We start from the raw sequence: 13,594 nt of genomic DNA on the forward strand, positions 1-13,594 counted from the left end.
AAAAGATGGATAGTTTTTTAAAAAAGTACATCCTTAGTGAACGAATATACACGGTATAACAATATACATATACATCTATGTACAGCATTTCAGTTACTTCCCACTCATGTTTATCCAGCAAAGTATCAGTACCTTACTATCTGCTGTCATCACAGCACAGACCTGCTGCTGCTCTTTACATTTATTTAATGGCACTGTTCACTGAGCCACACACACTACATCTCATACAGTTTCAATCATCAAGACTACAGATGACTCAAAATCACATAACTTTCATTACTAATCTATATTGCAAAACAAATAGGTTTGTCGGTCTGAGATGTGTATACATGCAATGGCCCCATTCGCACACACAATCCAAGTATACAAGGAGCCTAAAGGTTCCTTTCCTTTCTTCGTCATGGGGTTAAGGTGAATGTTAGCAGTAGGGACACTATATGGCTGTACATGGTACCTGTGATGTGTCCAGTGGCATGTTAGGACTTTACACTCTCCTCTCTAATATTATTACTCATACAGGCTTTCATATCTAGACAAGTAAGCATGCACACAAACACAATAACACTAATATGTACATTACAAGGCCCATTTCTACTCTTATCATTTCTAAATGTACCCAGTGAGGATTGTTTGTGCTTACAAGAGGGTCACACAAATACTGATTGTGGAACAGCTCACCTATTTGCAGGAATATTCATTAGACAGTAAAGTAATTTAAACCAGCTATCCTGTAAGCAGCAGCTCACAGTCTCTGTCCTTTAAACTGTGAAACTGTCACTTTTCTAGAAGGTGCTCCATCTTGGGGTTTATGAATGAAAAGCCAGCGAATGCCGACTGATCCATAGAATCTATGAAGTTCTTATCGCTGTGGGACAGACGAGGCTTCTCGTTGAGGAATTCCCGATCAAAGTTGCTGCAGTCGTTTGGTGCTTTCTGTAATTGATCAGAAACATCGTAGTAAAATGAGGAAAAAGGCAATCAGCACAGTGAGAGTGTGTACAGAGAGAGAAACACACAATCCATGACTTATTGTGTGTGCGACATACCACTTTGGGTTTGAAGGGGGGGTCGATCTCCCTCCCCTCCAGGGATGGCCAGTTAATAGTCTTGAAGAAGGGGTGTAAACGGATATTACCCACAATCCCTAGCCTGCGAGTGGGGTCTCTCTCGAATAGCTGCACGAAGACATGAAAACATGCATGAAAACACCAACTTCTCAGCTCTATGGTGAGGTCAGTTTAATGTTATCCAAATGGTCTTGACTTAATTTCATCCACTGGGTGTCAAATAAAGATCTGGAGCCATTAGCAATACGATACAGGTGACATGAGACGTATAATAAAAAGGTAAGGAACAAACCCGCTCAAGCAGGTCCACGGCCTCCTTTGTGATCCAGGGAGGGTAGTGAGGTGTATCCATGCGAATGGATTCAAACAGCTCATCCTCGTCGTCTCCATGGAACGGCGACTGTCCAATCAGCATCTCATACAGCAGCACCCCGAATGACCACCAGTCCACTGAGAAGGAGTACTTCTGCCCCAGCAGGATCTGGATTGAAAGTAGATCGTGATTTTAGACACTGACGTCCGAACAGAAATCACAGATCCAAGTTTGGACGCTGTGGAATGTGTGAAGCCTCTGTACCTCTGGAGCGATGTAGTCAGGAGTGCCGCAGAAAGTGGTGGCCCGGTTCTCTCCCATCACGTTCTCTTTGCACATGCCAAAGTCGGCGATCTTGATGTGTCCCTCATGATCCAGCATCACGTTGTCTAACTTCAGATCTCTGTGGAAACAACATGAAAGCGTTTTGTTTATATCCAGATTAAATGAGCCTCCTCATGATTCTGTGTTATTTGAGGCCAGCAGGAAATCTTTCTTCTTTACCTCAAAGCAGCACTTCACCCTGACTGAACCTCATATTTCCAGACATTCACTGTATGTTTTAGCCAATTATCTAGAACTTCTACAACTGTCATTACTGTTCACTTCTGAAGAAACCCATATGTTTCTGCTTAAATCCTACTTCTTTTCCTACATTTCTGGAAGCCACTGGTCTCAGTTCAGTTTACGGTAAGAACATTAGAATAAGAATTTAACTGCCTAAAGTGCAAACCGAGTGTTATGGCCACTTAAGCGTAGGATGTAATAAGCTTCTGCCTCTGACCTGTAGATGATTCCTTTGGCGTGTAAGAACTGTAGACCGCAAATGATCTCAGCCGAGTAAAACCTGGAAAGACAAAAGGGGCAGGGAGGGAGAACTTATTGATTACCCATCGCTGGTGGAAAGCGCCACGCTGCAGCTCTGTCACTGCCCAGTTGGCAGCACGACGCCGGTGTGGATGTGTCTCAGTTCAGTGTAGAGCTGAATTATTGAGGAGGACATTTGTATGGAGTAGCAGACAGGTGAATAATGCTCTCATAATGTGAAACCCGAGAGCGGCATTCAGCTGAAGGATTAGCTTATCTATGACCTGCTTTTCATCTGTGTGGAGTGAAACAGACTTGAGTGCTGACAGGAGATAGAGTAACCACCTCTCTGACCGAGGGGCTGTGAGCGAACTGAGTGAGTGAGTGAGTGAGTGACGGGCTAAAGGCTACAGCCGCTTTAATCTACCCAATATCTCCCACTCAAGATGATTGGAAATGAGTATAGGAAGTTGCGCGAGTGGCCATGCACGCATTAAAACCTGCTGTACAAACAACAACAAAGAGCAGCAGAAAACACAATGCATTGGTGTCAGTAAGGTTGCACAGTTAAGATGTGGAGAGGTGAGGTGGAGAGGCTCAGTCCAGTTAGGGGACCAACAGGCAGAAGAGGGCCTTTGTGATGAAAAAGAGGTCACCGGAAACTCTACAGTTCAGCCCCTGCCTAAGGAGAGAAAAATTGCATAACCACCACACCGACTGCAGGAGATACTTTCCACTCCGCTCTGACCGTTTATGCAGGAACACACCAGCAAACACTCTGTGCTGAATGTGTGAGCACACTAACATGCACATCGCTGTGTGTGTTTGTTAATGATTAAAGCTTTGGCAGATCAAACTGTCGTTATTCTCCACAGCTTAACAAACACCACTATAACTCAATGAGATGTAACGGGTAGATTCCACTTTAAACACTGAAAAGCAGCGCACGACGCATCGACCCTGTGGTGTGTCCAGTGGGGAAATAAAGGCTGCAGCATGTAAATGTGTGGATTTGTAGAATCTAATGGGCATTTCTTGTCTTTTTCCCTCTGCGACTTGGAATGGAACCAAACCAACTTGGCTAAACATCCTGAAACTGTGTATTTTTATCGCCATGGCTCTGCAGATACCAAAATAACCACATATCCACTTAAGATATTACTTATCGGGATTCGAGGAACCATAATGGATGACATCATTAATAGAAAAGATGCTTCATAGAGGGCAGCACTTCGAAATGTCACAAAATAGCTTCAATAGCTTTGTTAAAGAGGAAGATGCTCCCTCCTCACCTTCATACACACACGCTCACTCCTTACATGGCCTGTCTGCTAACACACGCCAGCCTACCAGGGTGAAGAATATTGTGTGAAGCACAAAGGGCATCATGGGAAAGAGAGACAAAGAGTGAGCAAGGGCCAGAGGATAAACGTCGTCTATTCTTTGTGAGTATCTGCCATCCATCAGGTAATTAGATGTGTTAATGTGTGTGTGTTTTAGATGACGGGTTGGCTGTGTGCACGTCTATATTTCTGTGTGTGTGTGTGTGTGAAACAGGCGTGACTTACATGGCTCTGTAGAGTTCAAAGCGCCCTTTCTCCTGAATATGGAACATGAGGTCTCCTCCGTTCAGATACTCCATCACAAAGAACAGATGTTCCTGTTTCACACAGTTTACATTCAGTCAAACTATGTGAGATCAAAGTCAGTATTATCCAACTTATTTATCTATTACGAAAAACTACCAGAAATCACTGTCAGGGCTGCAAGAATCTGTACGCAATACAAGATGAGATATTGACTGATACCCGTACTGTACTCTGTCAGGAGAAGGAACATTACATTCCTGGAAATATTAGATAAGCAACGACGTAATGCGTTGAGATTTTGGGTACTTCAAAACGTATAAACTCTTGGCTGCTTCAATCACAAGACACTGAACCTGCAAATGCCTAAAAGTCCAGCCTTAGGGCAACAGAGGGATGCAGGCAGGTTAAGATTGTTTATAAACAATGAGTACATCACTGTATTTAGAAATGTGCTTTGTTGACAAAATGTTGATTAAAGATGCAAAAGTTATCCGAGCAGAATGTCTTTCTAGAATGGGGCTTTGAACAAGCGGCCCTGAGTGCTGATGTGGAGGAGGGGAGGGGGCTACCTTGGTCTGGAAGGTGGAGTAAAGGTGTGTGAGGAAGGGGTTTCCCCAGGCCAGCGCCAAGACTCTCTTCTCTACCATGGTGCACTCCACGTCGTCGTCCATCAGCACCACATCTTTCTTCAGAGCCTTCACCGCAAAGTACTCGCCACGTCCCTTCAGCTCTGCAAGGAGGACCTGGGAGGAGGAGGAGGAGGAGGAGGAGAAGGACCATCATTATTACATCATTACTTCTGTGTGAGGCCTGCAGTTATAACTATCTTCTGTTACTGGGAAGATGTGGACTGGAGTGTTTTTTTCACAGTGTGGTGAGTGTTTTCTGACCTCCACGCTCACAGTATCTGTTGTGTGTTTGTTTTGTTTGTACCTTGCCAAAGCTGCCTTTTCCCAGGACCTTGTGGAAGATGAAGTTGTCCACATTGAGGCAGGTGATACGAGACACAGGCATAGGGCTGGAACCCTCCCACAGTCTGCCGTAGAGAGAACCTTCTGCTCCAGGAAGAAAAACAAAACATGGCAACCACCAATTCACTACCAGCCTCATCTTTCTCTAGGGATTTATCACTAGGGGATACACACACACACACACACACACACACACACACACACACACACACACACAAGCGTATTCATGTTGGTACCAACCCTGGCCGGTGACTTCCAGTCCAGCATTCTTGTTCACATCATCATAGATGGCGATATCAGACAGATCAGGCAGGTTTGGATCCGAGCGGCGAGTGGATGATTTCTGAGCAATGGAAGAACAAAAAGAAGGACCTTTGGAACAAGACTCACCAAAGAGCTTTAACACTTACAGAGGTTTGAACTGTGCCTAAGCGATTATATGAGTGATTCTATAACGTTATTAAAACATGAATACAGTCACACCACACTAGGCGTTAGACAAGTCCTTTGACTTTCCCTCACACTTTATACTGCAGGGTTAGAAAGTGTAAACAGGAGAAGGAGAGAATTGGGCGCTCGCCAATAGGCCAGTACTTAAACATACAAGCACAGGAAGCTCAGTTTACCGTCTAAATCAGGTGATAAACGTCTGAATTTGTCATCAATTTGTAGTAGTTTACAAGCAAATGTCTGATATACTAACAGCTAAAAGAGTGATGTATCTAAAGAGCCAGGTTGTGTGTCGTTATTTGGGTTGGTTGAACGTGAAACTGTTCAAATGCACGAAACTAAGTAATTGTAAAAGGCGAATTTTTCTTGTGACTTGTGAGCTCACCTGGCTGACTTGTGTGAGCGCTTCAGCCAGCAGTTTCTGGTTAATCCCACACAGGTTGGCTACTTTATCCTCACACTTGTGATGGACATTCATGGCACAATCTGAGAAGACAAGAGCAAACGTGTAAGGCTTAAAGTCCTTTAGAGAAACAAGTACACACACTTACGTTTACAGAGTCCTGTTTGTGCATCACCTTCACACTTGAGGCCTTGCTTCACCAGACCCCACAGCAGACTCCCACAGTGGTCGCAGAAGGTGGGGCTCATGTAGTTGTGGCTCTTGAAGCGGTGAGGCATGTCGATCTTGAAACGCTCCTTCTGGAACTGCGCGGGCAAAGAGGGCTCATCGTCAGTAAACATGGACGGCAGCTTGTGCCTCCTCGCCCTCCTGTGCATCTGCCTCATCTTTGGCTTCCCTCTGACGCCTCCACAAGTGACCGAGCTGACGGATCCACTACAACCCCGTCTCCTCCCCCAGTGTCTTCACTAAGTCTGAGACTACACCCCTCCCCTGATTCACCCACTCCCTGGATGGGCTGTATGTGCTTGATCATTTGTGACCCTTATCTGCAGTGGCTCATTCAATCATATTATCATATTGTTTAGCTGCCCCCCTCCCACTTTGTTGGACTCTGACTGGCCAACTACTGACAATTCAGAAAAAGAAGAAAACAGAGCACAAGGTCTAAAAGTATTGAGCTTTTGTTTTTTGTTTTTCCTTCTTCTATTCTTCACCACAGCCTATGGTGGGATTTGCGGTTGCCCAATTGCTGTATGACATCCTCCTGTTAAAACTGTACCTATGACATCATCGCATCAACATCACATACAGTATGTCATCCTGGACTCTGCCTCCACACCGCTGTGCCGTGTTCTCACAGCCTCCAGCGGCTGTGGCTTCCTGCTATTTCAGTTTCAATCGACTTGTAAAAGTATTACGTACCACAGTATCCCGACTGTTGGCAGCGGTGCCGGTGCATCTGCCAATGATTTTATCGATGCATTTCTTGTGGATGGCTGCGTTGCATTCTGAGAAAGAGCAAAGGTGAGAGATTTGGACCGTTTGATCCAGGAGGGGGAAGCACCTGTTGTGCATCGGCCACGGTGATGAGAGATTACAGACTCAAAACATTTCCATTCGTGCTCCAGTTCGCTTTCTTTTCATTACATTCATGCTCGTCTGGCGTATTGTAGTTTTGTAGTAGACGCACACTTACGTCTGCATTTGTAGCCTTGCTTGTTGAGTCCCCTAGAGAACAGAAAGACAAAAGAGCAGGACGTCATTTATTGATCCATTGAGGAATCCTACTGTATGTAAATGGTGATTGACTTGTGACTGATTACTCATTTGTCAGTGATAACCTGAGATAGCTGTAGTGTGGCAAGTAGCTACAAGTGGAGCTGTGTAGAGAACTAAAAGCCTAAAAGACCAAAAAAAAGGTAAGTTATCATGATGAGTTGTCTGATAACCATCTCACACAGTCACGGCTCTGACTGTGAGACACGGTGTCACACTCTGACAGGCACCAGCTCACTATCACTCACACACAGCAGGAAGTTTGTAAACATCTAATCTTTCTTCTCTATGGCACTCGGCTTTATCCGATTGGCGCGCGTTCGGGTTCTCCATTAGCTGAACTGACCAAACAAACTCCCTGCACACGGAGCAGAAAGTGGGCTGTCTGAAGAAGGTGGCGATGAACTCGTGGTTCTTTATGAAGTGGATCTTGGCCTGCTTGATGGCCCCTCGTCTTCGGTTCAGGTTAGGGGCCTCTTCCTCCGTCGCTGGCGGCCTTCTCACTTTTAAATGCAGAAAAAGACAGATAAGACGTCCAAAAACAACAAGGATAACGGCAGAGAGGAGAGGAAAGACGGTAATGTGTCCATCTTCACCTGAGTCCACTCCCTCCAGAAAGTACTGCACGGCCATCATCACTTTGCCAGAGGGATGCAGATCCACCTGAACACACAAACGAAGAGGCACAGTTACACAGAAGCGCCTGTGATGCTGCGCCGCACTCACATGGGGCCAATATTTGACGTCGTACCCAGAATTCAGCACGGCCGTTGGCTTTCTTGCAGCGCTCGGCGAGGACGGACACGCCGACCGTGACCTCAGCCAGCGGCTCCTCTGCCGTCTTCATCAGCAGCACCTCCAGCACACGACCCTCGTAGATGTGGGCGTCAAAACTGGCTTTCCAGGCGGGATACATGGTGGGTTTCTTCTGGACCAGAGTCTTCCCTCGCTCTGGGAGGAAGACGACGGACAGACAGAGAGAAGATGTTACCTTTTCGTCCGTGTTGGTGTGTCCGTCTGCCTGTTTATCAGCAGGATTACTTGAAAAGTTATGAACCCATTTTCAGGAAACTTTGGTTAGGCTGGTTGGACCTGATCCATGAGAGGACCCGTTACAGTTTGGCACTGGTTGGCCTGACGGTGGCGCTTTTGATTTTATCTGCAACTTCTGTACCACAATCATAAAAATCAAGATTTATATTCCTTCCAGTTTTGCTGTAATTGGCAGCTAAAGTTCAAAGTTAGAAAATGCTCTATCTTATGAAGGAATTACTCTACTCTATGAAATGAAACATCAATCAAACCTGATGGTGTTGCTATATCAACAACTGTTACATTTGGTAAGGAACTTTGGATCAATCACCAATCAATCATCAATCAGTACAATGATATGTTTTTCAGGGGGTTAGGGGTCCTTATATAGAGGTTATAGTGTAAAGGACAGCTTATGTACATCAGTTGAGCTCAGTCTCTCACCTGTTGTCAAGGCTTCCTTCATTTTGATGGCACAGAAGGGGGGGTCTGGCAGGGGGGTCAGGGCACCCAGATCATAGGAGTTGAAGGCGATTCTCAAGAAAGGAGCCATGGAGACGAGTACCAGGGTCGCCTACTGTGACAGATGGACAAAGAGGAGGTTACCATTCCGTTCATGTTAAATGACACACACTCTCCTGACATGCAGATTCTTATTACGTTTTACTACAGCATGACACACACACACACACACACACAAACAAACAAGATACAATAAGATATTAAGAAAATATCATTGTGAAAATATTTCGCAATTTCACTTTCTGTCATTTCGGCACACACACACACACACCCACAAACAGGATGGGCACGTCTTCACACACCTCCCTTTATGACAGCAGTTTATGTATGGAGCAGTGAGTGTGTGTGTGTGTGTGTGTGTGTGTGTGTGTGTGTGTGTGTGTGTGTGTGTGTGTGTGTGTGTGTGTGTGTGTGTGTGTGTGTGTGTGTGTGTGTGTGTGTGTGTTATGACAGCTGCTGGAGTCTCTTTGAGTTTGTAATTGATCAAGTATACACACCAAATATTTGACGTTTCCAAATGTACAAATGTAGAGGTAAACAAAATGGTTGCAGCTGAAGCAGCAAAGGAGTTTGTCAGTACAGAGTCAGAGCGAGTCTCAACATGCCCCAAATCCAAACACAAGCATGGAGCTCCACGATCCTAGAGCCCATAACTGCCCACACGGAGACCAGAACACACAGTCAATAATCATGTTCCCTCTGCTGCTGGGACGCCAGGAATTTGGGATGCGATTGATTACCAACAAAGAGCAGATGTACAGTTTCGATTAGCCTTGTTTGACAAAATTCAGTAGGAGCGACGCCCCATAACAACAGGACATTAATCCTTCTAATAGTCCTCCTCCATCAGAATACTTCCTGATGGCTGCAGGACGAGCCAACCCAGCAAGCAGAGCCTTTGGTTTTGTTTGTGTTTGCATGTGTGAGTGTGTCAAGTCAAGCGATCTGGTACTTTGATTCAAAGGTTTGAGTTACACTGCAGCCATACACACAGGGATGTAGGTGCAGTGTTAGGAAACAAACATTTAAGGAGCTGGCAACCTTTTTTTTAAATGTGTATCTCTGCTCTATGCCACCAGTAATCGAACCTGTCACTATGCCTGTATATCTGTGCTCTATCCCTCTAGGGAGATTGTGAATCAAACCCTGCACCCCCCCCAGGATGCTCTACCCACTGTAAATCATCTCCCGTTCTATTAGTCTATCCGGCCGACAGGGAATCGAACCCTGCCCAGGGTTCTGTTCGGGTGCTCTACCGTATGTGTATCACCTCTTGCTCTGTCTGTCTATCCGTGCCTTGGGTCATCCCCTGCTCCATATGCTCTATCCCTGTCTCCCGCCGACCAGGAACCCGAATCTCTCTCTCCCAGGTTCTATCCAGGTGCTTGACCCACTGTCTCAGTCCGCTCTATCCTCCCCCGTCCCCCCTGCTTTATGTCTGGGTACTGTATTGATTCTATGAAATGTATATAGTTAATAATTGCGAAAAACCAAATTAGTAAGGGCTTGGTAGAGTGAAATGTTGGAGAATTTGAGAGAGAGACAGAGAGTGAGAGACAGAGAGTGAGTGAGCGAGAGAGAGAGAGAGAGAGAGAGAGAGAGAGAGAGAGAGAGAGAGAGAGTTGTTTTGGTGATATTACAGTGGTTCACAATTCATCTGATCGCCGCGTGCGTGTGTGCGCGCGCAGGCTGCTGTGGAGGCTCGGTCGGTGCGCGCGCTGCTGCCTCTCCGTAGGATGTGGTTGTATAGTTCAGTTGGTTGAACGCAGATGTGACCTCACATTTCAGTCCCATGTCACCACGCAAACACTCCGTCTGTCACATACCAGAGCTACATCCAGATACAACAACCACAGCGAGGAAGGAGACTCCTCACACTCCTCTGTCTGTCTCCCTTCTGTCTCTGTGTCCTGACCTGCCTTACATTCCTCGAAGTGAGCCGACGCGCCACCTCCACAGCACACACACACACATTTAATACAAACACGCACACACCCCGCTCGCTTCTCTAGATTTAAACAGGGCTTAAATGCACTTTTAAGGACCTGAAGTGAAGCTGCTGCCCGTGCGTGTAGAGTGACAAGTCTCTTCACACGCAGACGCACACACACGCACGCACGCGTACACGCACACAACAAAACGATGTATGACAGCAACACTAATGAAGACAACGCACATTTTCCGTCAAAAACACCAAAAGTCAAGCTAGCGCCGACCCCCGCAGGTGATACGCTCTCTGTCACCCAGAAAGATGAAGACAAGCCGGGGGAGTTCGGTCTCTGCATCAAGTTTCTGCAAACTCCACGTTTTAAAAAAAAGTTCCAAACTCGGTGAAAACGTTGATAAAAGCCCAAATAAAGAAGCTAGAGAAGCAGCGGCCTCACCTCGTCCTGCACACCGGGGCTGTTTCGCTGCTTGCTCGGCGGCTGCTCGGCGCTGTGATCTTCCTCTTCCTCACTCGGCTCTTTTTCGTTCTGTGATTCCGTCGTTTGAGGAAGTGGCGCGCGCTCGAGTCGCAAGCTTTTCTCGGCAGACCGTGACGTTTAACTGGCACGCGCGCGCACACAGACACAGCCACAAACCCTCACACACATACACACACACATGCAGTGCATCCACTTGCCCCATTTTGTTTGCATATACTGTATGTATGGAGGAGTCACTTGTTTGGCGCGCACACACTCATGGTGCCCTATTTCTATCATGCATTACCTCATGTGTTAGGAGAGGGGTTCTCAAGGTGTGTTACATGTGCCGCGGGATGTACTTCAAGTTTGGTACCTCAGATAATGTTACATATCTATGTGAATGTGAAAATCTCCTGATATTGTTTTTTTTTTCAATCTCTTGAGAGTAACTAATCCACCATGTCACTTTTTGTGCTTGATTAATTTTCTTCAATACGACACAGACGCACACACACCAAGAGGTTTTTACGCTTACTTAAAGTTGCTTGCTTATTGGTCAGGTGGAGGCTTCATGTCATTTTTGCATTCTCATTTACTTGTGTCATTGAGTTGGTGTGTGTCTGCTTGTTTATCGCCTGTGACTGTGAACCTGCCCAGGCTCCTCCAGCTCAATGTAAAGATCTGCAGTGCTGCTGCATGTGCCCTACATTACTGTTACAGCCAATGTGAGGGAAGAGATTTTTTTTACATGAACTGTGAGTGTGATGAGGGGGAGTGGGGGGGGGGGCTGAGGCATCACATGGCGGCTGAGCTATGGGGGCAGACTTCAGCTTTTGGCTCGACTCCTGAGGAGGAGAAGGCAGATTTGGCTCCTGCAGTTGGAGCATCTTTTCTTGTGCTAGATTGGCACGAGCGGCCCCAATTATTTTTCTCTTTTAAATTTTTACAGCATCATGTCTGCATAAACACACACACATACACGGCCCGATAAAGGGACTGTATGTGTTGATAGTGATAGTCAAAGGCAGAAATTTGGTTATGCCAGCTCAACTCATTGGCACTGATAAAAGTATTCCTAGATCTAAATGGGGAATGCTGATGAGCCAGTGCTGTGGGTGAGTCATGCTGAAGTATTTGGATTTCAGTGCATAATAAGTCATAAGTCTTTTATCTACCTTTGTTGAACGCACTTATTGGAAGTCGTTTTGGATAAAAGCGTCTGCTAAATGACCGTAATGTAATGTAATGTAATAAGTGAAAGAAGCAACATGGTATTTCAAAACCATCAATTACAAGAAAATCCCCATATTCCACCTTTTTTTCTATGGTTTTAGAAGTAAAATGTCCTCAGGTACCAAAAATCAAAGCTTCACTCTGTATTTCCTCTCGATCCAGGTGGAGAAGGAAACAAAGATGGTCAGAATGAAAGCAGGGAGTAAGGATGAGATAAAAGAAGAAGGGGGATATGGAAGAAGACAGAAATGGGAAAGAAACAAAAAGACTCTTATACAATAACACTGAGTCGTGGCCGTGCTTTTCATTTCACAAGATGTGAGGTTTTTTCAAGACTGTAGCAATATTGTTTGAGGTCATGTCGAGAATCTGAAACAGCAAAGTAAAGAGTAACAGCAGCCAAAAGACAAATATAATGAAGTACTAAAAAGTTCCATATTTAACCCTGAGATGTAAAGTAAAAAGTCTTGTAAAATAGAAATTCTCAACTGGCTAAATGTTCTTAGAAACTTCCTGCTACAGTGTGAAGATAAAGAAGCGGTGTAACGTGAAACCTTGCAGGAAGAGGAGCACAGGTGTGTCTGCGTCCGTCTCCGTCTCTGCTCAGGACATTTACATAACATGCAGATTGTGAGCGATGGCAGAGTGCGGGAAGTCTTCAGAGCAGACTTGGTGTGTGTACTCAAGACTTAAATGCTCTACTGCTTCTCCTCTCACTCACGCATGCTCAACGACACTTTCCTCTGCTTGCATGCTGCAGGCTCAGGCGCAAACCCACGGCCAGGATCCACCCGTGGGATGTATGTGTGTATATGCTGTAACACGTACGGGCGGATGTTAAATTTAGCATTGCGGTGCTGCGGGCCTGATGCAGCTCCACGCAGAGGAGGAAGCTGCCAGAGCTGAGAACATACCATATGGGTCTGATGGGTCACAATATAGGGGGAAGTTGCATCATTCACCGTTCAGTTTGCTACTGTGGTGTATTTCATTCCAATAACAGGTTTGAAGGATTTTCTGTGAAATGTGTCAGATAAGATAAACAGTTTGGATCTCTTGATAATTCCTGGCAAAGAATCATGAATTGGGATTGTTCACATGAAATTCAGTTTATTGTCACAAGGAGGAGCACTATTCAGCAGAAATATCTTTATTCATCCCCCCTCGAGGCTGTTGGCTTTAGTTTACAAACATTTCTTCTTCCCCTTTTACTCGATGACCGTGATGAAATAATGCACTAGTCAATGCAAGGTACAGTTGATAATAAGGGAACCAACAGAAGGTATGTGCAGGAGAACACAAACCCTAACAAAAATGACTACATGACGATTCTGTTTTAAAGGATAAATGATGATTTCTTGAACATGGGAGGAAATGTCTCAAGATGTCCACCACAGGAAGGACGAGCCTTAGCTTGTTGTCTGTCCCTGTCTTGGCTGACAGACTCCAGAGCGTTTTTAGACTCCTCTGAGCTCTGCTTTAGTGACAGCTGCTGGCCTTGCGGACATGTGTTTACGCTTT

General features: G+C 45.5%; 1 protein-coding gene across 1 annotated transcript; it reads right to left on the bottom strand.

Moving 5' to 3' along the window:
• Nucleotides 1-26: 26 nt before the first annotated feature.
• On the bottom strand, nucleotides 27-10,918 carry prkcda (protein kinase C, delta a). Its single transcript, XM_076141239.1, has 18 exons — nucleotides 10,817-10,918; nucleotides 8,355-8,487; nucleotides 7,630-7,829; nucleotides 7,475-7,541; nucleotides 7,225-7,381; nucleotides 6,799-6,830; nucleotides 6,525-6,610; nucleotides 5,776-5,905; nucleotides 5,583-5,683; nucleotides 4,988-5,090; nucleotides 4,710-4,831; nucleotides 4,346-4,519; nucleotides 3,756-3,847; nucleotides 2,165-2,227; nucleotides 1,645-1,783; nucleotides 1,360-1,548; nucleotides 1,047-1,175; nucleotides 27-933 (listed from the first exon to the last, which is right to left on the bottom strand). Exons 2-18 carry the CDS (start codon nucleotides 8,461-8,463, stop codon nucleotides 775-777), a joined length of 2,052 nt encoding a protein of 683 aa, XP_075997354.1. The 5' UTR covers nucleotides 8,464-8,487; nucleotides 10,817-10,918; the 3' UTR covers nucleotides 27-774.
• Nucleotides 10,919-13,594: the final 2,676 nt, after the last annotated feature.

The sequence above is a fragment of the Genypterus blacodes genome, unplaced genomic scaffold (assembly GCF_046128005.1).
Source record: "Genypterus blacodes isolate CSIRO-AG114 ecotype Tasmania unplaced genomic scaffold, CSIRO-AGI_Gbla_v1 ptg000017l_1, whole genome shotgun sequence".
Taxonomy (NCBI): domain Eukaryota; kingdom Metazoa; phylum Chordata; class Actinopteri; order Ophidiiformes; family Ophidiidae; genus Genypterus; species Genypterus blacodes.

Coding starts and splice junctions, on each gene's coding strand:
- prkcda (XM_076141239.1), bottom strand. CDS start 8,463: ATGGCTCCTTTCTTGAGAATCGCCTTCAACTCCTATGATCTGGGTGCC. Junction 7,830..8,354: donor GAAGGAAGCCTTGACAACAG/GTGAGAGACTGA, acceptor TCTTCCTCCCAG/AGCGAGGGAAGACTCTGGTC. Junction 5,906..6,524: donor CCAACAGTCGGGATACTGTG/GTACGTAATACT, acceptor TTGCCCGCGCAG/TTCCAGAAGGAGCGTTTCAA.